General features: G+C 46.3%; 1 protein-coding gene across 1 annotated transcript in view; it reads right to left on the bottom strand.

Annotated features, from left to right (window-relative positions):
* Positions 1–24,805, bottom strand: part of DGAT2 (diacylglycerol O-acyltransferase 2) — a 67,984-nt gene that overhangs the window by 22,137 nt on the left and 21,042 nt on the right. Inside the window, exon 2 of the mRNA XM_053385421.1 lies at positions 2,404–2,523. Coding sequence (XP_053241396.1) covers positions 2,404–2,523 — 120 coding nt within the window. The remainder of the gene's footprint in view (positions 1–2,403; positions 2,524–24,805) is intronic.

Genomic DNA, 24,805 nt, shown 5'->3' with positions numbered 1-24,805 from the left:
GTTTAGAAGTGAGGCCTGCAGTAATATGTCCCCGTCACCCACATTCAGTTCGATTTTTTTTGATCCACCGAGCACCCGGCACTGGGCTATTTTGGGGTTTGTGAAGCTCTCCCTAGCTTGTCAGCACTTCCAGGGTTCCAGCAAAACCTGCTCCCTCTCGTGCAGAGATGGTGCTGTTTTGGCAGTCGGGGAGCTGAAGAAGACTGGACATATTAAATGGGGGTGGTACTTAGATCTCGTTGCTGTTGAGGGTGAAACTATGGCAACGGAAGTGTCTGGGTTTCCAGGAGTCTACCAGGAATTGGCTGCTTGGTTCGAACCAATGCAGAACTCACCCCTAGCTCCAACAAAATTTAAAAAATCCTTCCAGTAGCACCTTAGAGACCAACTCAAGTTTGTTATTGATATGACCTTTCGTGTGCATGCACACTTCTTCAGATATGTGAATTTCGTGCATGCACACAGATTTCATGCATGCACACGAAAGCTCATATCAATAACAAACTTAGTTGGCCTCTAAGTTGCTAAAGGAAGGATTTTTTTAAATTTGTTTCGACTACGGCAGACCAACATGGCTACCTACACTAGCTCCAGTCCTATTATTATTATTATTATTATTATTATTATTATTATTATTATTATTATTATATACCGCCCTATACCCAAAGGTCTCATGGTGGTTCACAGAAAAGATCACAATATATAAAATCAAAATAAAAACAATAACTCAATAACACCGCTCTGCAAAAAAGGCACATTTTAAAAGGGTATAGGATGTCAGTCAGGTCAACCAAAGGCCTGGTTAAAAAAGAACACTTTTGCCTGGCACCTAAAGGTGTATAATGAAGGAGCCAGGCGAACTTCCCTGGGGAGAGCATTGCACGGATGGGGAGCCACTGCAGAAAAGGCCCCGTTCTTGTGTTGCCACCCTCCAGACCTCTCGAGGAGGTGGCACATGAAGAACGGCCTCAGAAGATGATCTCAGGATTTGGGTAGGTTCATATGGAAAGAGACAGTCCTTGAGGTATTGTGGTCCTAAACTTTATAGGTCAAAACCAGCACTTTGAATTGGGCCCGGAAACCAATTGGTAGCCAGTGCAGTCGGACCAGTAAGACACTATTTCTCAATTGACTGGGGTTGGGGGAATCTAAGCATAAAACAAAATGTGCTTTGTAAAAACCCTGTAGAACATGAATGAGGAGCTTCACACCCAGGGGCTAAACATGGTCCTGCGGACTCCCTTCCAGGACACACCTGTTGCCAGCCCTGCTTTCCTCTCCATTGGAGTGCTTCAACAACAACTGGCTGGGCTTCCCCAGCCACTTCTATCTGGCTAGAATGTGTCCTTCAATTCTTCTTGGTTGCTTTTGAGTGTGTCTAGAAACTAGCCTTCTGTACACAGGTAGAATCATGGAATGGTAGAGTCAGAAGGAACCCCAAGGTTCATCTAGTCCAGCCCCCTCAGGGTCCCTTTCCAATTCTTCAGTCCAATGAGTCTACGATCCCTTTGGCTGGAGATGCACAGACTGTTAGAATTCCTGCTCCATGACTGCAGTCATGGGATTCTTGTCTTTCACATGACGGTATATGTTTTGACTCCACAGAGTGGGAAGTGATGGAGGCAGGATGTTTGTGTTACTGTGCTCTGTGAAGTAGGACTCTTGTCCTTTGTTCTTTTTCTCTTTGCTGTCTGATGCTAGAGAGAGCGGGAGCCATGCTGCAGTGCTCCCTGTGTAAAGGTAAAGGTAATGGTAAAGGGACCCCTGAACATTAGGTTCAGTCGTGGCCAACTCTGAGGTTGCAGCGCTCATCTCACTTTATTGGCCGAGGGAGCCGGCGTACAGCTTCCAGGTCATGTGGCCAGCATGACTAAGCCGCTTCTGGTGAACCAGAGCAGCGCACGGAAACACAGTTTACCTTCCCGCCGGAGCGGTACCTATTTATCTACTTGCACTTTGACGTGCTTTCGAACTGCTAGGTTGGCAGGAGCAGGGACCAAGCAACTCGCGGGGATTCGAACCGCCAACCTTCTGATCGGCAAATCCTAGGCTCTGTGATTTAACCCACAGCGCCACCCGCGTCCCGCTCCCTGTGTGTTTATATGTAAATAAAGTAGATTAGCCAAAATGCTGAGTTGCTGAGGTCTGTTACGCATGATGCACAAACTCTGCAGATCCCTCAGTGTGCCGGTGTCGGTTGGCATCGGTCGCTGGGATGTTCGGGCAGAAGAAAGCTTTTGAAGCTCCTGAACGATCGACCAGGAGGGAGGAATCATGCCAACCTGGCATGTGTCTCTGCCAGGGTCCTACTCGAGTGTAGGCTGAGCTCCTGACACAGACATGGTTTAAAAACAGACCTGCCAACCAACCGCCGACTTGAAAACAGAAAGGCACTTGGCTTACCCATGATAAGGAAACTCAGCACCCATTGTAGTACTGAGATGATCTGCAGTTGCTTCTCTACTTTAGACTTAGACAGCCAGGACAGATCCTGAAACGTGGAGAGGATACCGGACCCCGTGCCTGGAGAGAGAAAGGGGGGGGGGAGAGAAAAGGAGAAAGGCTTGGTCACCAGGTCCTTTGGCAGAAACAAAAAGCAGAAAAGTATGCACAGAGTCTTTTGCAGTTGCTTTCTGATTGTAGGAATTAAGACATATAAACCATGGTCCTATTTACTTGTTGGTCCTCTGCGTGAAAGGGGAACTGGGCTACACATCCTGGCATTAATAATAATAATAATAATAATAATAATAATAATAATAATAATGGGACAGAGGAACTTACGGTCTTCAAATAAAAACATCCTGAAGGTCCCAGGCCACAGAGAGTTTAGGCTGGCCTCAACTAGAGCCAGGGCTGGGGAGGGCAGGATATAAATAAAATTTATTATTATTATTATTATTATTATTATTATTATTATTATTATTGTATTATTTATATCCCGCCCATCTGGCTGGGTTTCCCCAGCCACTCTGGGCAGCTTCCAACAGAATATTAAAATACAATAGTCTATTAAACATTAAAAGCTTCCCTAAACAGGGCTGCCTTCAGGTGTCTTCTAAAACTCTGGTAGTTGTTGTTCTCTTTGACATCTGGTGGGAGGGCGTTCCACAGGGCAGGTGCCACTACCGAGAAGGCCCTCTGTCTGGTTCCCTGTAACTTGGCTTCTCGCAGGGAGGGAACCACCAGAAGACCCTCGGACCTGGAAAGACGCTTCGGACCTGGACCTCAGTGTCTGGGCAGAACGATGGGGATCCAAATGGTCCACTTCTTCCAGGCCTGCCCATAAGCCCCACCCACCACGCCATGACCTCCAGAGAAGGACTCAGCCAAGGGTAGCCAATGAGGTGCACGGCAGAAGTCGTTGGACTACAACTTCCATCAGCCTTAGCCAGCATGGACATTGACCAGGAATGATAGGAATTGTAGTCCAACAATAACTGGAGGGTACCACTTTGACTACCTACCCCTAGTCAAAGGATTAGGTCTAGAGCAGGGTTTCCCAAACTTGGGCTTCCAGCTGGTTTTTGGACTACAACTCCCATCATCCCTAGCTAGCAGGACCATCCCTAGTCATGGATAATAATAATAATAAATCTGATTTATACCCTGCCCTCCCCAGCCAAGGCCGGGCTCAGGGCGGCTAACAAGCAATAATAAAAACAAGTTGATTGAAATACAACTTAAAAAACAAGATTAAAATACAACTTAAAAAACAAGATTAAAATACAACATTAAAACACTGAAATGCAGCCTCATCACAGGAGGAGAAAGGAAAAAAGAAAGAGGGGAAGGGAATCAAACTGACTCCAAGCCAAAGGCCAGGCAGAGCAACTCTGCCTTACAGGCCCTGCGGAAAGAAATCAGATCTTGCAGGGCCCTGGTCTCATGGGACAGAGCGTTCCACCAGGCCGGAGCCATCACTGAGAAGGCCCTGGCTCTAGTTGAGGCTAATCTGACTTCCTTAGGGCTCCCCGTGATCTCTAGGGTCCTGGGCCCTTAAGGTCCTCCGTGGGGCATACCGGGAGAGGCGGTCCCGTAGGTAAGAGGGCCCTAAGCCACAAAGGGCTTTTAAGATCAAAACCAGCACCTGAAATCTGACCCTGTACTCCACCGGGAGCCAGTGCAACTGGTAAAGCACTGGGTGAATATGCTCCCATGGCAGAGACCCCGTGAGGAGCCTCGCTGCAGCATTCTGCACTCGCTGGAGTTTCTGGGACAGCTTCAAGGGCAGCCCCGCATAGAGCGAATTACAGTAGTCAAGCCTGGAGGTGACCGTCGCATGGATCACTGTGGCCAGGTCAGGGTGGGAAAGGGAAGGGACCGACTGCTTGATGCGGCGAAGGTGGAAAAATGTCACCTTGGCTGTTGCTGTAACCTGCGCCTCCGTGGAAAGGGAGGCGTCAGGGATTACACCTAAACTCTTAACAGAAGGCAATGAAGAAGAAGAAGAAGAAGAAGAAGAAGAAGAAGAAGAAGAAGAAGAGTTTGGATTTGATATCCCGCCTTTCACTCCCCTTCAGGAGTCTCAAAGCGGCTAACAATCTCCTTTCCCTTCCTCCCCCACAACAAACACTCTGTGAGGTGAGTGGGGCTGAGAGACTTCAAAGAAGTATGACTGGCCCAAGGTCACCCAGCAGCTGCATGTGGAGGAGCGGAGACGCGAACCCGGTTCCCCAGATTAGGTGACTACCGCTCTTAACCACTACACCACACTGGCTCTCTAATTGGGCCCCCGCAAGAGAAGGGAGTTGGTCCCTCATCCCCATGCCATCCCAACCCAGCCAGAGGACCTCTGTCTTCGAAGGATTTAGTTTCAATCGGCTCCCACGAAACCATCCAAAAACAGCTGGAGACCCAGGTTCTAGACCCTGCTCCCAGGCATTTAATGGTATGCAGTGAAACCCATAATCTGTTTTTGGTTAACAATTGGCAATTTCTTAATGGCGGCGATTTCGTTGTTTTTATAAGGTGGTGTTGCTTTAATACTATGTAGGTTGCAGTTTGTGGCTGTTTTTAAAAAAACACTTTATGTATTTGTAGACATGTTTATTCAGCGTCCTTTTTTTTTCTTTTCAAAAGGCATGCAAGGAATAATTATTTGTTTATATGCTAGCTGCTCTTGGGAGCCATTGGCAGAAAGGCAGCATAAAAGCCACTTGAAAAATAAATACATGCAGAACTTGTGCCTAATTTTTGCAATAAAGCAGCTCCAACAAGACATAACCACCCTGGCTGGATCACGCCAAGGATCCAGCATTCTGTCTCACAAAGGCAGATCAGATGCCTCAGAGATGTTCACAAGGAGAACATTAATTCAAAGTCTTGGAACTGGTATTCAGCTGGTATAGTCAGCAATAGACCACATTGTCTGTGATAATCTGCCCAGTCTCTTTATAAAGAAGCATAAATCAGTTCTGTTCACAGCTGAAATATACTGACAACGCCTGTGAGCACAGTCTCAACACCCTAATTTGCAGCATTCTCCTTAAAAAGACTCACAGAAAATGTTACAAGCCCAATACAGTGGTACCTCGGTCTACGAACAGCACTGCTAACGAACTATTCGGTATACGAACTCCGCAAAACCGTTAGTGTTCTGGTTAGCGAACTTTACCTCGGTCTATGAATGGAAGCCGAACGGTGGAAGAGCACTGGTGGCGGGAGGCCTCATTAGGGAAAGCGCTCCTCGGTTTAAGAACGGTTTTGGTTTAAGAACGGACTTCCAGAACGGATTAAGTTCGTAAACCGAGATACCACTGTACACAGCCTTCCTTCAACCTCACCCCAAGTCCAAGACTGCAGTGTTAGAAACTCAGGTGTATAAGTTAGGTGAACCAGGGTTAAAGGTAAAGGGACCCCTGACCATTAGGTCCAGTCATGACCGACTCTGGGGTTGCAGCGCTTATCTCGCTTTATTGGCCGAGGGAGCCGGTGTACAGCATCCAGGTCATGTAGCCAGCAGGACTAAGCCCTTCTGGCAAAGCAGAGCAGCGCACGGAAACGCCGTTTACCTTCCTGCCAGAGCGGTACCTATTTATCTTCTTGCACTTTGATGTGCTTTCGAACTGCTAGGTTGGCAGGAGCAGGGACCGAGCAACAGGAGCTCACCCCGTTGGGGGGATTCGAACCGCCGACCTTCTGATCTTCAGGTCCTAGGCTCTGTGGTTTAACCCACAGCACCACCCGTGTTACAGTTGCCTTAACGGAATGTCTTCTTGCAATTTTGGGAACAGACGGCTCGAAAGTCGTCTTTTTCAATACAACTTTGGGGTTCTTGAAATTCATTCCGATTGTGCCAATAAAAGATCATGGATAGAATTCTACAGGGTGCGTTTTTAGTGTGTGAAAACAGCCCCGATCCAAGGATCCCCAGGCATGCACCTCCAGATGGGGGAGACGTCAGGCGCCAACCTGCCGCCCGGGCATCTTCACTTGGTCACAAGTGGCTGATAGCGAGGTGCAAAATGTGCCTGGCGCCAGGCAGATTTTGAATGCCAGTTCCACGTTTCTTACATTACATGAGTTTGCGCTTGTCTGGGAACCACAGCAGATCCTAACTCTGCCCAAGAGCGCATGTTTTCAAACAGCTGGATGCAACGCGCCTGGCAAGTTGGATGCCAGCTCATCAGCCTTCACAGTGGAAGAGGGGTCAATCTTGGGCTTCGCATGGGGCACATCCAAACTCAAAATGTGTGGGATGTGATCCATAAGTAGCAGTCAAATACAACATTCCTTGTTTTCCTAGAGTGGACATGCAAGGGGATGTTTGGTCCAGCCAGTCAGAACTTCCTGTTTCCTCCTGGGCTGGGACATACTTCCTTTTGCATGTGACTAGAGGGGGGCGTGGGACTTGCCGATCTAAAGGTCGGTGGTTCAAATCCCCGCGACGGGGTGAGCGACCATTGCTCGGTCCCAGCTCCTTGGCACGCAGCAGTTCGAAAGCAGGCCAAAAAGTGCAAGTTTTTCCAGGTCATATGGCCAGCATGACTAAGCCACTTCTGGCGAACCAGAGCAGCGCACAGAAACGCTGTTTAGCTTCCCACCAGAGCGGTACCTATTTATCTACTTGCACTCTGATGTGCTTTCGAACTGCTAGGTGGGCAGGAGCAGGGACCGAGCAACAGGAGCTCACCCCGTCGCGGGGATTCGAACCGCCCACCTTCTGATCGGCAAGCCCAAGGCTCAGCGGTTTAGACCACAGCGCCACCCAGGAATTTACCAGGAAACTAATAGTAAGAGGCTTAAACAAGCCTGCAAGCAGCTATCTGCTGTGTGTTTAAAAGGGGAGTGTAAAACTCTGCTAAGTTATAGAACTTGCAAGCGCAGTTAAGAAGGATATTAATCAGCAATATATCCTCTCCTGCCTCCCTGAACATTCCCACAAAAAGCAGCTTTACACAAGAACACGCTGCCATGTCTAAGCTTGGTCCCATGTGAGAAAGTCATATGGCAGACCGAGATGTGACCGTGAGGGTGGCGGTGCAGGAATCCCCGCAAGTAAGTAATTTGCAGAGGAGCCACAAGGACGCAATTCCATCGCTGTGGCATTCCTTGCCCATGTGGACAGGGGGCTTGCCAGATTTGGGGAGAAAACAGCAACGCCAAAAGTCAACGGCCTTTCAAATAGCCTTGGTCCCAAAGATCAGCAAAACAGAAGGCCTGAGATTGAGCCATGAGATCCCTGCCAACTTTTTGTTTCCTTACGTTGCAAGATTCCACAGGCGCTTGAACTTTTCGGCAGATGGACTATGGAAAGGGGAGGATTCGGCTAACACGCCCCCCTCCAAACCAAACCAAAACAGCCCAGGCTCCTTGTTTGCAAGCAGCTTCCCTCGATCCATAAATGGGCACAGAGGAAGTTACACATTGACGAATCCCCGAGAGACAGGAAATCCCAAGATGACTCTTGGGGACCAGAATTTGCTTTTCGGTTTAACTATTCACAAAGCCAGGAACAAGGCATTTTCAGGCGAAGTCTGGCCTCTGACAGTCGCTGTGCATCCAGCACAGCAAAGGCAATTGTGACTGTTTTCATCACCAGCTTGGCAGCGGGGAGAGACTTGCTTTACACAAATGTAACCCAGACAACAAAGGTCCATATAGTTAAAGCTCTGGTTTTCCCAGTAGTGATGTATGGAAGTGAGAGCTGGACCATAAAGAAGGCTGATCGCCGAAGAATGGGTGCTTTTGAATTATGGTGCTGGAGGAGACTCTTGAGAGTCCCATGGACTGCAAGAAGATCAAACCTCTCCATTCTGAAGGAAATCAGCCCTGAGTGCTCACTGGAAGGACAGATCCTGAAGCTGGGACTCCAATACTTTGGCCACCTCATGAGAAGAGAAGACTCCCTGGAAAAGACCCTGATGTTGGGAAAGATGGAGGGCACAAGGAGAAGGGGACGACAGAGGACAAGATGGTTGGACAGTGTTCTCGAAGCTACCAGCATGAGTTTGACCAAACTGCGGGAGGCAGTGGAAGACAGGAGGGCCTGGCGTCCATGGGACTCTCAAGAGTCTCCTCCAGCACCATAATTCAAAAGCACCCATTCTTCGGCGATCAGTTTGTCTCCTTAAGTCAGCGTAACTGGAAGCTTAAATGGCTTTTTCATTCATTTTTAATCGGTTTGTTTAGTGATATTGTAAGTCAAGCAACAGGGGAAGGAACAAGGAAGCAGGCGCACAGACGGGCTTTTGATCTTCAGATGAAGGGTGGTATTAAAGAAAATTAATAATGTGCCACAAACATTATTATCCAAGAACGTAATTGCCCCCCCATCTGTGCACAAGACTTCAGCATCCTTCAATTGCTACACTCCAGAGCTGTGGTGTGTGTCTTGCTGCTTAGATACCTTGATACCTAGAATAGGTATCTAGATATCAATGTCCTGTCCTGGTTAGTGTCAGAATAAGGGCAGGGAGACTCAGGTTCGTAACACACTCAGCCCTAAATCTTACTGGATTACCTTGAGTTAGTCACCATCTCTCAGCTTTACACGGGATCAGAGGAAAGCAGGGTGGATAAAAATCAATGATTTTTTTAAAAATCAGTTTTTTATTTTTAAATGGGATTTTTTTGGAGGAAAAAAATCTTTCTAAAGATTTTCTCTTTAAGCTGTGGGATCCCACAGCTAATTCTCCCCTGGTCTCCTCACTGGCCCAAATAGGACTAATTTAGCCAGCTAGCCCTGGTGATCATCTAATGTCTATTGGATGGATTTCCCCCCAAATTGATTTTTGAATTCTGAATTTATTGTTATCCATGTTTTATACTGTATTTTATGCTGTTTTTTTGTTGCATCAATTGTTTTAAATTTGTTGTTAGCCGCCCTGAGTCCGGTTTTCTGAACCGGGAAGGGCGGGGTATAAAAAAATAATAATATTATTATTATTATCATCACCATCATCCCATTGAAGGAACATTGGCAATACAGAAGCCAGGAGGTAGATCTTCATCAAGTGCCATAAAAATAGTTTTGCGCTAGCTGCATTGCATAAGCTCCTTTGAGCTTTTATATAAAAGGTGTAGGGTTCGGTTTTCAAAGGATTAAAATCCTTGGCACCTGATCACTGGTAGCCCAGCTTCGACCTGAGCTGAGCTCCGGTGGGGTCTGGGCTAGGTGAGACCAAAGTAGGATGTCTTTACAAAGCTATATTTCAGCATTTTCTTTAACTCATTATATATCATTTCCCAGAACCCCTTCACCTTCTTACACTCCCACCACATATGAATAAATGTACCCTCTTTCTCTTTACATTTCCAACATTTGTTACAGATTTTGTACATTTTTGCCAATTTAACTGGTGTCATATACCATCTGTATACCATTTTCATAACATTTTCTTTTTTCATGTATTACGTTAAATGTAAAGAGAAAGAGGGTACATAATGATATATAATGAGTTAAAGAAAATGCTGAAATATAGCTTTGTAAAGAAACCAGAAACCTTCTTACTGGGAATAACTAAAAATGAAATAAATAAGAGAGACTGTAAACTCTTTCAGTACACAATAACAGCAGCGAGAATATTGATGGCCCAAAAATGGAAACAAGAAGAACTACCAACTTTGGAAGAATGGAGAACAAAACTAACTGACTATGCGGAACTGGATAAATTAACTGGAAAAATCAGACTTCAAAGAGACCAGAAGTTCCTAGAGGACTGGGGAAAATTTAGAGAATATTTGAAAACTGTATGTGAGGAACAAACAACGCTAGTGTGTTTTAAAGAAGCTTTGTGAAATAATAAGGAATATTGCAAGAATGTAAATGAGGATAGAAAAATTTTACTTAAAGGTGATATTATAATTAAGGAATGTGAAGATAGAAATTTATCTACGGATGATTGTCAGAGGAGTTGAGGGAGGTTCAATAAGTCAAAATATGTGATTTGGAAAATTGTATGATTGGAGATATTATGGAAAAATTTAATAAAAAATTTATAAAAGAAAAAAAAACAAAGCAGGATGTCCTGGACTTAGAGGGTTTGGAGGTCTGGATCATGTTCCATCAGGACACCAGAATCCAAATTGACTCTGAAGTCACATCAATAATTTCAGGGGTACTTACTCCCAGGTGTACAGGTAAGCTTGAAGGCACAAGAAAGCAAACAAACAAAAAAGGTGTACTTTGCCCTCTTCATAGAACTGCTAATGGCAGAAGAAGCCACACCTGAAATAATACCCCAATCCCGCTTTAAAACATTCCTTTAAAATGATCAGATTTGCAAGAAGTGTCTTTCAATCCTTCTAGTATATTGGAGTTCCAATATGTTTTTTTATTTATCATAAAATTTATACACCGCTCGATTGTAAAAAAAACAACCACACACATATACATCAAAGTGGTTTACAAAAAGATAAAACAAGGAAATCAGGAAAAATTAAACACACAGAAAGTTAACATACTAAAACAGATTAAAAATAATTTCACACCAGCTTTCTAAGCCTCTGAGTATATTATTATGAAACTTATGACATTTTTATATTTTATAAAATTTGTTGGTCACTCTGAGATTTTTTGTTAAAAGCGATGATGACATGCAAGAAATAATAAATAAAATCACCATCAATATACCATACTTTTCAATCTATAAGACGTCCCCATGGATAAAACGCCCCCTATTTTGGGGGGCTCAAATTTCAGAAAATGGGGGGAGATTACACAGGGTTGTTGAACATTTTTTTTGGGGGGGGAACTGTCATAAATCGCTCACCCACATGCATCACAAAATCCGCCTGCCGTCTGTCCCCTCGCCGGCAGAAGCTGCCAATCGTCCGCCCAATTGCCGCAGCGTCAGCCAATCAACACCACCCATTGGCGCAGCAACCAATAACACGCACAATAGCCGCTGACAGCTGCGACAGCAACCAATCAAACGTCCACCCTATGCACTACCCATGTATAAGACGACTCCAATTTTTTAGCATGGTTTTCCAAGAATAAATATAGTCTTATAGACTGAAAAGTACAGTAACTGCCTTCCCCCAGCATGGTACCCTGCAGATGTTTTGAACCTCATGCCAGTTGGGCTTGAAGTGGCCCAAACATCTGGAGATGATGTGGAGCAGGAGGCTACGACGTCCATCTCCACACGCCACCGAATGTGGCCGGCAGAAACCGCACAACCATGCAGAGAAGTCCACAACAGAAGGATTACAAAGAGAACCCCTTTGTTTGGAGAACTTGTCACCTTCCATTTGCAGAGACTTGATAATGATCCATTATTCTGGATTCCAGGTCAGGTAGGGCAACAATGCGTGCATGAATGCCCAAGGATTAAGGTCTTCTGGGAAATGATCTATAATGAAATTAAGAAGGTTCTTAAGTGTACCTTTCATAAGAAACCAGAGGCTTTTCTCCTGGGCATGGTAGGCCAATTGGTGTCAAAGAAAGATAGGACGTTTTTTATGTATGCTACAACAGCAGCAAGAGTTCTTCTAGCAAAGTATTGGAAGACACAAGAACTACCCACGCTGGAAGAATGGCAGACGAAGGTGATTGACTATATGGGACTGGCGGAGATGACGGGCAGAATCCGTGACCAAGGGAAAGAGACGGTGGATGAAGATTGGAAGAAATTTAAATTTTATCTTAAGAACTGTTGTAAAATTATTGAGTGTTAAAATGTCATGGGTAAGGTAAAGCAGATTTGCAGCGATAAATGATTGGGTAAGAGAAAAAGGTGAAAGAAAGGGAATTATAAGTAATTCAGACCAGGGGTTGCTGGAAAAGTTTAAAACAGGGATGCAGAAAAGGGAGGCATGGGGAAATCGTTGAAATTGGGTATAAGGAAAAAAGGTTATGAAATTATACATGTTTGTTTGTTTTTGTATTGTTATTTGTAATGTCTTATAATATATGTTGGAAAATCAATAAAAATGTTATAAAAAAAAATAAAAAAAAATGCCTACATGAAGCATGGGTAGGCAAACTAAGGCCCAGGGGCCGGATCCGGCCCAATTGCCTTCTTAATCCGGCATGCAGACGGTCCGGGAATCAGCGTGTTTTTACATGAGTAGAATGTGTCCTTTTATTTAAAATACATCTCTGGGTTATTTGTGGGGCCTGCCTGGTGTTTTTACATGAGTAGAATGTGTGCTTTTATTTAAGATGCATCTCTGGGTTATTTGTGGGGCATAGGAATTCGTTCTTTTTTCAGAATATAGTCCGGCCCCCCACAAGGTCTGAGGGACAGGGGACCGGCCCCCAGCTGAAAAAGTTTGCTGACCCCTGACATAAAACCAGCCATCAGAGCGCAAACAAATGATAAGATCCCTTTTAGATTTCACGTTGGCGATATAGAAGTAACAACAGATTTTAGAGTTAGTCAAGAGTACAGTCAGACCTCATGTTACATCCGCTTCATGTTACGTTCTTTCAGGATACATCCCGTGGCGACCCGGAAGTACCAGAAAGGGTTACTTCCGGGTTTCGCCACTCACGCATGCGCAGAAGCGCAAAATGATGTCACGCGCATGCACAGAAGCGGCGAATCGCAACCCACGCGTGCACAGACGTGGCACTTCAGGTTGCACTCTTTTCATGTTGCAAACGGGCCTCCGCAACGGATCCCGTTTGCAACCAGAGGTACCACTGTACTTGGAGAGAGGCTGGGAAAAGGACTCAGAGCTCTGGTCTCCTCTAATCCACCAGGTTTCGGACGCAACACAGACCCCAGCAACGTCCCATTGCCAGATGTGACAGTATACCCAGAATGGCAAGTCCTTTCAGAATTTGCTTCGCTGAGGTCAACAACCCTCCCCGGTCCCCACATTTGCAAAATTTGGCCCTGCTCATCCAACACTGAAGGATGGGAGCATGGGATGCTTTGTGAAGGGGCAAAAAACTAGGCTTCATTTCACCTGGGGCAAAAGCCCAGTTTGGCACACAAAACACACACAGGCTGGGAGTCTCAATGGTGCTCCCCTGGAGGCTTCATTTGGGGCTAAAAAAAAACCTTGGCTAGGCCCCCTGTAGCTACATTGGTGCCTCAGGTTAAGAACTTAATTCATTCCGGAGGTCCGTTCTTAACCTGAAACTGTTCTTAACCTGAAGCATCACTTTAGCTAATGGGGCCTCCGGCTTCCTGAGCACGATTTCTGTTCTCATCCTGAAGCAAAGTTCTTAACGCAAGGTACTATTTCTAGGTTAGCGGAGTCTGTAACCTGAAGCGTCTGTAACCCGAGGTACCACCATACAGTAAAAGGTAAAGGTAAGGTAAAGGACACCTGGACGGTTAAGTCCAGTCGAAGGCGACTATGGGGTTGCGTCGCTCATCTCACTTTCAGGCCGAAGGAGCCGGCATTTGTCCACATGACAGCTTTCCAGGTCATGTGGCCAGCAGGACTAAACTTCTGGCGCAACAGGACTCTGTGACAGAAACCAGAGCGCATGGAAATGCCATTTACCTTCCCACCACAGCGGTACCTATTTATCTACTTGCACTGGTGTGCTTTCGAACTGCTAGGTTGGCAGGAGCTGGGACAGAGCAACGGTAGCTCACTCCATCGTGGGGATTCGAACCACTGACCTTCCGATTGTCAAGCTCAAGAGACTCAGTGGTTTAGACCACAGTGCCACCCGCTACAGCACTGTTTTCTACCCAGAATAGGCTTATTCATCCATGCAAGTCACCACCTGGTTGCTATATAGCCAAGGAAAGAAATGACATACATTTGAGAACCAGCCCCTGACGAATCACCTGTCCCTGTGGATAAGCAGCTAATTCTGCTCTCACTGTCGCAACACTTTTTCTGGCACTCGCTAACAGTACGTGGGGTGGCAGAAAATCTGAAATAGTCCAATCCAGAAGTCACAGCAGAGGTTATATTTTCTGAGAATCCTCCAGAAAAAAAATCTCTCAGAGGACCTGTTGACGGCATTTTACCATTGTACTGTGGAGAGGGTATTAACTTATGGTCTGTGTGTGTGGTTTGGGAGCTGCACAGCCAGGGAAAAAACAATGCTGTCCAGGGTTGTAAAGACTGCGGAGAGAATAACTGGGTGCCCTCTTCCCACCTTGGATCAAATCTATGCTGCCAGGTGCCAGAAGAAAGCTGCAGAGATAGTGCAGGATAGTACGCACCCCGGAAATGATCTCTTTCAGCTTCTGCCTTCTGGAAGAAGGTCCAGGGTTATAAAGACTAGGACAAGCCGCCTGAGAAACAGTTTCTACCCAAATGTGATTTTGGTTTTAAACGCAGTGTAAGGGGTCTGTGGGATGTGGGTGGCTCTGTGGGTTAAACCACTGAGCCTCTTGGGCTTGCTGATCAGAAGGTCGGCGGTTCGAATCCCCGTGACGGGGTGAGCTCCCGTTGCCCTTTCCCAGCTCCTGCCAACCTAGCAGTTCAAAAGCACATCAAAGTGCAAGTCGATCAATAGCTACCGCTCTGGTGGGAAGGTAAACGGCGTTTCCGTGCGCTGCTCTGGTTCGCCAGAAGCGGCTTAGTCATGCTGGCCAGTAAAGCGAGATGAGCGCCGCAACCCCAGAGTCGGCCACAACTGGACCTAATGGTCAGGGGTCCCTTTACCTTTAAGGGGTCTGTATGGGATTATATTGTATTTAAAAATGGGGTATCAGAGTTTTTAGGGGGCTAACCAGGTTGGGATAGCTGGGATAGCAGGCTTGTGGGGTTTTGAATATCTGATGTAGATTTTTCAATTTCGTTGTTCTGTATGGGACAATGCCAATAAAGGTTACCATATTGTATCATATTATCGTACCTTAAAAATGTTGGGAGCTCCTCTTGCCCTGGGAACGAGAGCCAAAAGGAGTCGTGCATCTTCCACGCTTGGGCTGCTCCTGTGAATTGCCACACTTAAAATAGGCAGCTGAAGCCGATGAGCAGAGCTGATGGGAGAGAGACTCAGCGTCTCCTCAAGGGCACAGCAGGGCAACCAGGCTCATCTCATGCAAAAGATGCAGAACTGCTGTCAATGTCCATAGTTTTTGTGTGTCAAAGACGGAATCTCAGCAAAGATGGCTTCCTGGCCCTGCACAGGCTAGACTTGCCAAAATCTGTGCCTTGAAGAGTTTCGATTTGATATCCCACTTTATCACGACCCGAAGGAGTCTCAAAGCGGCTAACATTCTCCTTTCCCTTCCTCCCCCACAACAAACACTCTGTGAGGTGAGTGGGCCTGAGAGACTTCAGAGAAGTGTGACTAGCCCAGGGTCACCCAGCAGCTGCATGTGGAGGAGCGGGGAAGCGAACCCGGTTCACCAGATTATGAGTATATCGCTCTTAACCACTACACCACACTGGCTCTCCTTGACAACATTATACAAAAGGTGCAGAATACCTCTGTACCGAGTGCTACTGTGAGTTTAAGTAAGAATATCGGGAGCTTACGGTATTTCTCAAACTTGGGTCTGCAGCCATTTTCGGACTACAGTTCCCATCGTTCCTGGTCTTGCTAGCTGGGGATGATGGGAGTTGTAGTCCCAAAACAACTGAGGACCCAAGTTTGGGAAACACTGGCAAGGCGAGGGTGCACATGAAAGAGGTATGTCTGATTATCCTCTTTTTTTGGAAACATTTTTTCCCCTCCTGTTCTATGAGACCTCCAGGAGAAGCAGCATATTGGTGACCTCTGGCCAAGAGCGCACGGCACGAAAATGTGATGCGTCCACCAGTTGGCAGGTGGCATGGAGTCTCGACCTCAGATGGAGACCAAAGCCCATAAAAAGGTCACACCACAGCCATCGCAACTGCCCAATGGCCCACAAGATGGGTGGAAGTCATTTGGGCAGAGGTGGCATTGCGATACAATACGATACGATAATCTTTATTGTCATTGTTCTGTCATTGTTCCCATACAGAACAACGAAATTGGGGGGGGGGATCTACATAAGACATTCAAAACCAACAAGCCTGCTACCCCAGCTATCCCAGCCTGGTTAGCCCCCTAAAAACTCTGATACCCCATTTTTAAATACAATATAATCCCATAGAGACTCCTAACACTGCGTTTAAAACCAAAATCGCAGTTGGATGGAAACTGTTTCTCAGGCGGCTAGTCCTAGTCTTTATAACCCTGGACCTTCTTCCAGAAGGCAGAAGCTGAAAGAGATCATTTCCGGGGTGCGCACTATCCTGCGCTATCTCTGCAGCTTTCTTCTGGCACCTGGAAGCGTAGATTTGACCCAAGGTGGAAAGAAGGTACCCAATTATTCTGTCCACAGTCTTTACAACCCTGGACAGCATTGTTTTTTCCCTGGCTGTGCAGCTCCCAAACCACACACAGAGACCATAAGTTAATATAGTGGTGCCTCGCAAGACGAAAAGAATCCGTTCCGCGATTCTCTTCGTCTAGCGGTTTTTTCGTCTTGCGAAGCAACCCTATTAGCGGCTAAGCGGATTAGCGCTATTAGCGGTTTAGCGGCTATTAAAGGCTTAGCGGCTTAGCTGCTAAAAGGCTATTAGCGGCTTAGCGGCTTAGAAAAAGGGGGGGGAGCGGGAAAAAAATCGCAAGACTAGCAAGACGTTTCGTCTTGAGAAGCAAGCCCATAGGGAAAATCGTCTTGCGAAGCAACTAAAAAACGGAAAACCCTTTCGTCTAGCGGGTTTTCCGTCTTGCGAGGCATTCGTCTTGCGGGGCACCACTGTACACTCTCCACAGTACAATGGTAAAATGCCATCAACAGGTCCTTTGAGAAATTGTCTTTCCGCAGGATTCTCAGAAAATAACCCCTGCAAGGGGCTGATGTCCCTAGAATTTCCTTCCAATTCTATGATTCTATAATTCTCCATCAAAAGTAGGCCATCCATCAACACACACGCAATTGGGGCAAGGAAGGGCAGGATTAAAAATGACGCCACTCTTGGAAAACGAGCGAGGTCCTAACCAAAGAAGAACGGCAAATTAAAACTGATGGAATATCTGCAGCTTGCAGATTTAACACACAGAATAAGAGAACAAGAAGAACCAACGTTTAGAGAAGATTGCAAACATCTACTGAATAAATGGGAAATAACTTGTGTACAGCTGAAAACGCTGGCAGCATTAAGATAAATTCAACAGTGTAGATGAGTTTTGAGGGATGTAATAATGGAATACTGGATGGTTTAGCTGATGTAAAATATGCGGGGATTTGTGGTATGCAAATTGAACCACGGAAAGAGAAGAAGTCATTACTTGAAGGTTGTTTAAATGAATATTCTAAAATGTAAAATAGAAAAGCCCTTCATGGATCACTGCCTTGTTGTGGCGAAGGGGCTAGAAAAACTATGCGGTATAAAGAATTTATTTATGAATGCTACAACAGCGGCAATAGTCTTGATAGCACAAGGACGGAAGAATGAGGAAACCCTGACAAAATAACAGTGGCAAGAGAAATTGATGAACTATGCATAACTGGCAAAATTGACATACAAATTGCGAGATAAGGACAACTGTGACTTTAAACAAGAATGGGAACTTTTTACAAATTATTTAAAAAGACAGCAAAATGAACTGGACTCCTTGGCAGGTTTTGAATAAACATACATAAATTTATTGAGGGTTAATATAGTAGATGTGGGACGCGGGTGGCGCTGTGGGTAAAAGCCTCAGCGCCTAGGGCTTGCCGATCGAAAGGTCGGCGGTTCGAATCCCCGCGGCAGGGTGCGCTCCCGTCGTTCGGTCCCAGCGCCTGCCAACCTAGCAGTTCGAAAGCACCCCAGGGTGCAAGTAGATAAATAGGGACCGCTTACTGGCGGGAAGGTAAACGGCCTTTCCGTGTGCTGCGCTGGCTCGCCAGATGCAGCTTCGTCACGCTGGCCACGTGACCCGGAAGTGTCTGCGGACAGCGCTGGCTCCCGGCCTCTAGAGTGAGATGAGCGCACAACCCTAGAGTCTGGCAAGACTGGCCCGTGCGGGCAGGGGTACCTTTACCTTTAATATAGTAGATAGATAATAGAAGGATATGTACAATTTTACAATATGCAGAGAAATCAGAGAGAGGAACTGAGGGAAGTCGGGGGGGAATAATGAAGTTGATTTGTTTTGATGATTTGTTATGTTGGAATTGTTAATAAAAATTTTTTAAAAAGAAAAAGAAAAACTATGCCGTGCAGGGCCACTCAAGACGGATAGATCATAGCCGAGAGTTTAGACTAAATGTGATCCACCTGCCGAAGGAACTGGGAAACCACTCAGGTATTTTGCCAAGAAAACTCCATGGACATAAAAAACGAGATGCTTTAAGAAGAAAGTGAGAGTTTCCAAGGCCTGCTCTGGTTCATGGGGTCACGGACTAAGACGACTAAACAACAAAAAAAAGAAAGAAAAACTTAAGAAAAATTATATATCATAGAATCATAGAGTTGGAATAGACCACAAGGGCCATCGAGTCCAACCCCCTGCCAAGCAGGAAACACCATCAGAGCACTCCTGACATATGGTTGTCAAGCCTCTGCTTAAAGACCTCCAAAGAAGGAGACTCCACCACACTCCTTGGCAGCAAATTCCACTGTCGAACAGCTCTTACTGTCAGGAAGTTCTTCCTAATGTTTAGGTGGAATCTTCTTTCCTGCAGTTTGGATCCATTGCTCCGTGTCCGCTTCTCTGAAGCAGCAGAAAACAACCTTTCTCCCTCCTCTATGTGACATCCTTTTATATATTTGAACATGGCTATCATATCACCCCTCAACCTCCTCTTCTCCAGGCTAAACATGCCCAGCATATATACGTATATATGTTTAGATCACTGCAGATGGTGACAGCAGTCACGAAATTAAAAGACGCCTGCTTCTTGGGAGGAAAGCGATGACGAACCTACACAGCATCTTAAAAAGCAGAGACATCCCCTTGCCAACAAAGGTCCGTATAGTTAAAGCTATGGTTTTCCCAGTAGTGATGTATGGAAGTGAGAGCTGGACCATAAAGAAGGCTGATCGCCAAAGAATTGATGCTTTTGAATTCTGGTGCTGGAGGAAACTCTTGAGAGTCCCATGGACTGCAAGAAGATCAAACCGATCCATTCTGAAGGAAATCAGCCCTGAGTGCTCACTGGAAGGACAGATCCTGAAGCTGAGGCTCCAAGACTTTGGCCACATCATGAGAAGAGAAGACTCCCTGGAAAAGACCCTGATGCTGGGAAAGATGGAGGGCACAAGGAGAAGGGGATGACAGAGGACGAGGTGGTTGGACAGTGTTCTCAAAGCTACCAGCATGAGTTTGACCAAACTGCGGGAGGCAGTGGAAGACAGGAGTGCCTGGCGTGCTCTGGTCCAGGGGGTCACGAAGAGTCGGACACGACTAAACAACAACAAATATATGTTTAAAAAAAGATGGCATTCAACCAGCTGGCACGCACGTTAAAATACAACAGAGCAATCCAGCGTTGCACAAGTAGGTCCCTAGCGCTTTAATAAACAGACCCGAGTGCGATGGCCAAACGGCCATCAAGCACGTCAGAGAACTTCTTCAAGTCTCTTGGCAAGACTCGCCTTTCATTTTCACAGCTGCAAGACCCACAGATTTGCCTTAACGTGAACATTCGCATTGCACAATTCCACCTCGTGGCTTTTAACGTCTTTCCCACCACCGCGACCCCATTAGTCCCTGCGTCAACCTTTCTGCACAGTCCGTTCCAAGGCAGAACAAAAGCCACTAGATAGATGTTGCAAGGCAGCCACAAGGAAACCCATTCTCCAATTTCTGGGATTTCTCAAGGCGGTGACAAATTCCTTGCCGCAGGCACGTCAAGGAGGAAGAAAAGGAAGGAAAACAGACGGGTAACAATAGAAAATAACTTTACTTACAACACAGCCAGATTACTTAAGAGTATTAAAAGGTGAGTACTCTTATCGTTGTACCAGAATTCATGCAGAGAAAGAGCGAAACGGCAAATGTCGCAAGAGCACCAAATCTGTGCTGGGACGGAAAGGGCAGGCAGAAAACCATGAGATCTGCGGCGTTTAAAACAACTTTCCAGTTTATCCAAAAAGTTAAAGAACAAACCAAGGAAAGATTTCATTTCAAAATGGGAAGTATTTAAAATATATTTGAAAATTAGTAACACTGACCTAAAATCCGTAGCAGCCTTTGAATAACTCCAGCAATATCGTTCACTTGTTATACAATTTTACATATTTTGAACGTGATGTGAGATGACAGTAACAACATGTATGGGCAGTTGTTGTTGTTGTTGCTCAATCGTTTAGTCGTGTCCGACTCTTCATGACCTCATGGACCAGAGCACGCTTGGGAAAGATGGAGGGCACAAGGAGAAGGGGACGACAGAGGACGAGATGGTTGGACAGTGTTCTCAAAGCTACCAGCATGAGTTTGACCAAACTGCGGGAGGCAGTGGAAGACAGGAGTGCCTGGTGTGCTCTGGTCCAGGGGGTCACGAAGAGTCGGACACGACTAAACGACTAAACAACAACAACAACCACCACCACCACCTATCACCCAAGAGAGAGCTTTCCCCAAAAAACCATCCCTCAGAATACCATAACACTACTTCCCCCTGGATTTAGGGTGATATCGGGGCCTTTGAGACATGAGCAGCTATAACCCAAAGCCTTACCGTCGCCTCAAACCTATCTGCTTGCCTAGCAACTAACACATTTCACACCAAGGAAGGGGGTAAAAACTTAAATATGAAAAGCCTGGAAAAGGCACAAATGTGGGAACATCAAGGTGAAACAGCCCCTGGCACAGTTTTTGTACAAAGATATTCCTGTGATGACTAGCACAGAAACATGGAAATTAAATATGGGACAGGCCCTACAGCTAAGTGTTTTTGTTGGTTTGTTTAAATAGAGGCGCGTTAATGCCGGTGAGCATCGTGGAATGTAATCTACTGTTGCGGCATCTGTCTGTCTCAAGAGACAATGGAGTGTGCTTCTGGGGGTGAGGTCAAATTGCTGCGTAAGTCTGGACAGTGGTCAGGGATGATGGGAATTGAGGAAGCCAGTGATGACGCCAAGCTTGCAGGTTCGGTGCCCACATGGGACAGCTGCATATTCCTGCATTGCAAGGGGTTGGACTAGAACAGGGGTAGGCAACCTAAGGCCCGCGGCCCGGATGCGGCCCAATCGCCTTCTCAATCCGGGCCGCGGACGGTCGTTTCTGAGCACAATTCAAAGTGTTGGTGCTGACCTTTAAAGCCCTAAATGGCCTCGGTCCAGTATACCTGAAGGAGTGTCTCCACCCCCATCGTTCAGCCCGGACACTGAGATCCAGCTCTGAGGGCCTTCTGGCGGTTCCCTCATTGCGAGAAGTGAGGTTACAGGGAACCAGGCAGAGGGCCTTCTCGGTGGTGGCACCCGCCCTGTGGAACGCCCTCCCACCAGATGTCAAGGCAATGAGCAACTATTCTACTTTTAAAAGACAACTGAAGGCGGCCCTGTTTAGGGAATTTTTTAATGTCTGATGCTGTATTGTTTTTAATATTCAGTTGGAAGCCGCCCAGAGTGGCTGGGGAAACCCAGCCAGATGGGCGGGGTATAAATAACAAATTTATTATATTACTTGGCTTGCTCCCTAATGAGTCTTCACATTCGCACTCCTTCTAGACACTTTGCTGAGTGAGGCTCTGGACTCCTGCCCTGCCCTGGCCAAGACCACTGACTCTCCAGGACTCCTAATGATCCGATTGCGACCCCATTATTTACACACACAAATCTCTTCACCTTGGGCCATTTACGACCTGTAAACACTCTTGTTCTGGAGAGCCAATATTTACTTTTTTGCGGCAAGTTTTATTACTTCCCCATCCTTCCGTGCCTAGAATCATAGAATCATAGAGTTGGAAGAGACCACAAGGGCCATCGAGTCCAACCCCCTGCCAAGCAGGAAACACCATCAGAGCACTCCTGACATATGGTTGTCAAGCCTCTGCTTAAAGACCTCCAAAGAAGGAGACTCCACCACACTCCTTGGCAGCAAATTCCACTGTCAAACAGCACTTACTGTCAGTTCTTCCTAATGTTTAGGTGGAATCTTCTTTCTTGTAGTTTGGAACCATTGCTCCGTGTCCGCTTCTCTGGAGCAGCAGAAAACAACCTTTCTCCCTCCTCTATGTGACATCCTTTTATATATTTGAACATGGCTATCATATCACCCCTTAACCTCCTCTTCTCCAGGCTAAACATGCCCAGCTCCCTTAGCCGTTCCTCATAAGGCATCGTTTCCAGGCCTTTGACCATTTTGGTTGCCCTCCTCTGGACACGTTCCAGTTTGTCAGTGTCCTTCCTGAACCGTGGTGCCCAGAACTGGACACAGTACTCCAGGTGAGGTCTGACCAGAGCAGAATACAGTGGCACTATTACTTCCCTTGATCTAGATGTTATACTCCTATTGATGCAGCCCAGAATTGTATTGGCTTTCTTAGCTGCCGAGTCACACTGTTGGGTCATGTCAAGTTTGTGGTCAACCAAGACTCCTAGATCCTTTTCACATGTACTGCTCTCAAGCCAGGTGTCACCCATCTTGTATTTGTGCCTCTCATTTTTTTTGCCCAAGTGCAATACTTTACATTTCTCCCTGTTAAAATTCATCTTGTTTGTTTTGGCCCAGTTCTCTAATCTGTCAAGGTCGTTTTGAAGTGTGATCCCGCCCCTCCCAGTTTGGTGTCATCTGCAAATTTGATCAGGATGCCCTTGAGTCCATCATCCAAGTCGTTGATAAAGATGTTGAATAAGACCAGGCCCAAGACAGAACCCTGTGGCACCCCACTAGTCACTCTTCTCCAGGATGAAGAGGAACCATTGATGAGCACCCTTTGGGTCCGGTCAGTCAGCCAGTTACAAATCCACTGAGTGGTAGCATAGTCAAGACCGCATTTTACCAGCTTCCTTACAAGAATATCATGGGGCACCTTGTCAAATGCCTTGCTGAAATCAAGGTAGGCTACATCCACTGCGTTCCCTTCATCTACCAGGCTTGTAATTCTGTCAAAAAATGAGATCAGGTTAGTCTGACATGACTTATTTTTCAGAAATCCATGCTGACTATTGGTGATCACAGCATTCCTTCCTAGGTGCTCGCAGACTGTTTGCTTAATGATATGCTCCAGAATCTTCCCTGGTATTGATGTCAGACTGACTGGGCGGTAATTATTTGGGTCCTCACTTTTCCCCTTTTTGAAAATAGGGACAACATTTGCCCTCCTCCAGTCTGCCGGGACTTCGCCTGTTCTCCAGGAATTCTCAAAGATGACTGCCAGTGGTTCTGAGATCACATCTGCCAGTTCTTTTAATACTCTTGGATGCAGTGCATCTGGCCCTGGAGCCTCTTTGCAGACAGGTCAGGCGGCAGCATCTGCAAAGGATGGGCCATCGTGCCCTGGGATGGCCTCCAACCCAGACCTAAAGGCTTCCTCCCGCCTCAAACGTTTGCAAGACTCTTGCATCATGTCAAACTCCAAGACCAGTTCTGAAGGTAGCTCTAAGCCCTGTGTCCGGACTGGTACCACTCCAGATCTCTTGTGGTTGGAGGGGGGGTGTGGAATCTCCCTCGCATGCACAAAGCTAATACGTCAGGGAGCCAGCTAATAAGAATAAGAAGAAGAAGAAGAAGAATAACTTATTATTTATACCCCGCCCATCTGGCCGGGTTTCCCCAGCCACTCTGGGTGGCTCCCAACAGAGGACTAAAAACAGAATAAAACTTCAAACATTAAAAACTCTCCTAAACAGTGCATTAAACGGGTTTGCTAAACTACAGGATGCTGAACGAAATGATTTCATTTGTTGTTGTTGTTGTTTACACCCCACCCATCTGGCTGGGTTTCCCCAGCCACTCTGGGCAGCTCCCAACAGAATATTATCAATCATAATAATAATAAAGTGATAAAACATCAAACATTAAAAACTTCCCTGAACAGGGCTGCCTTCAGATGTCTTCTAAAAGTCAGGTAGTTGTTTATTTCCTTGACATCTACTGGGAGAGCGTTCCACAGGGCGGGTGCCACCACCAAGAAGGCCCTGTGCCTGGTTCCCTGTAACTTGGCTTCTCGCAGTGAGGGAACTGCCAGAAGGCCCTCGATGCTGGACCTCTGTGTCCGGGCTGAACGATGGGGGTGGAGACGCTCCTTCAGGTCTACTGGACCGAGGCCGTTTAGGGCTTTCAAGGTCAGCACCAACACTTTGAATTGTGCTTGGAAACGTACTGGGAGCCAAAGTTGCTTCTCTTTGCAACCTCTCGTTTCTAATTTGCAGGGGAATTTTTGTAGGGCGGGACATTCCATCCTAAGTAGGGATGGGGGAGTGTCCCCGTTTCTCCCCATTTCTCATTTTTCCAATTGGCCACGCCCCCCACTGTTACTGTACAGTGGTACCTCAGGTCACAGACGCTTCAGGTTACAGA

The sequence above is a fragment of the Podarcis raffonei genome, chromosome 4 (assembly GCF_027172205.1).
Source record: "Podarcis raffonei isolate rPodRaf1 chromosome 4, rPodRaf1.pri, whole genome shotgun sequence".
Lineage (NCBI taxonomy): Eukaryota > Metazoa > Chordata > Lepidosauria > Squamata > Lacertidae > Podarcis > Podarcis raffonei.
The sequence above is the reverse complement of the archived record's forward strand: the minus strand, read 5'-3'. Positions and strand labels throughout refer to the sequence as shown.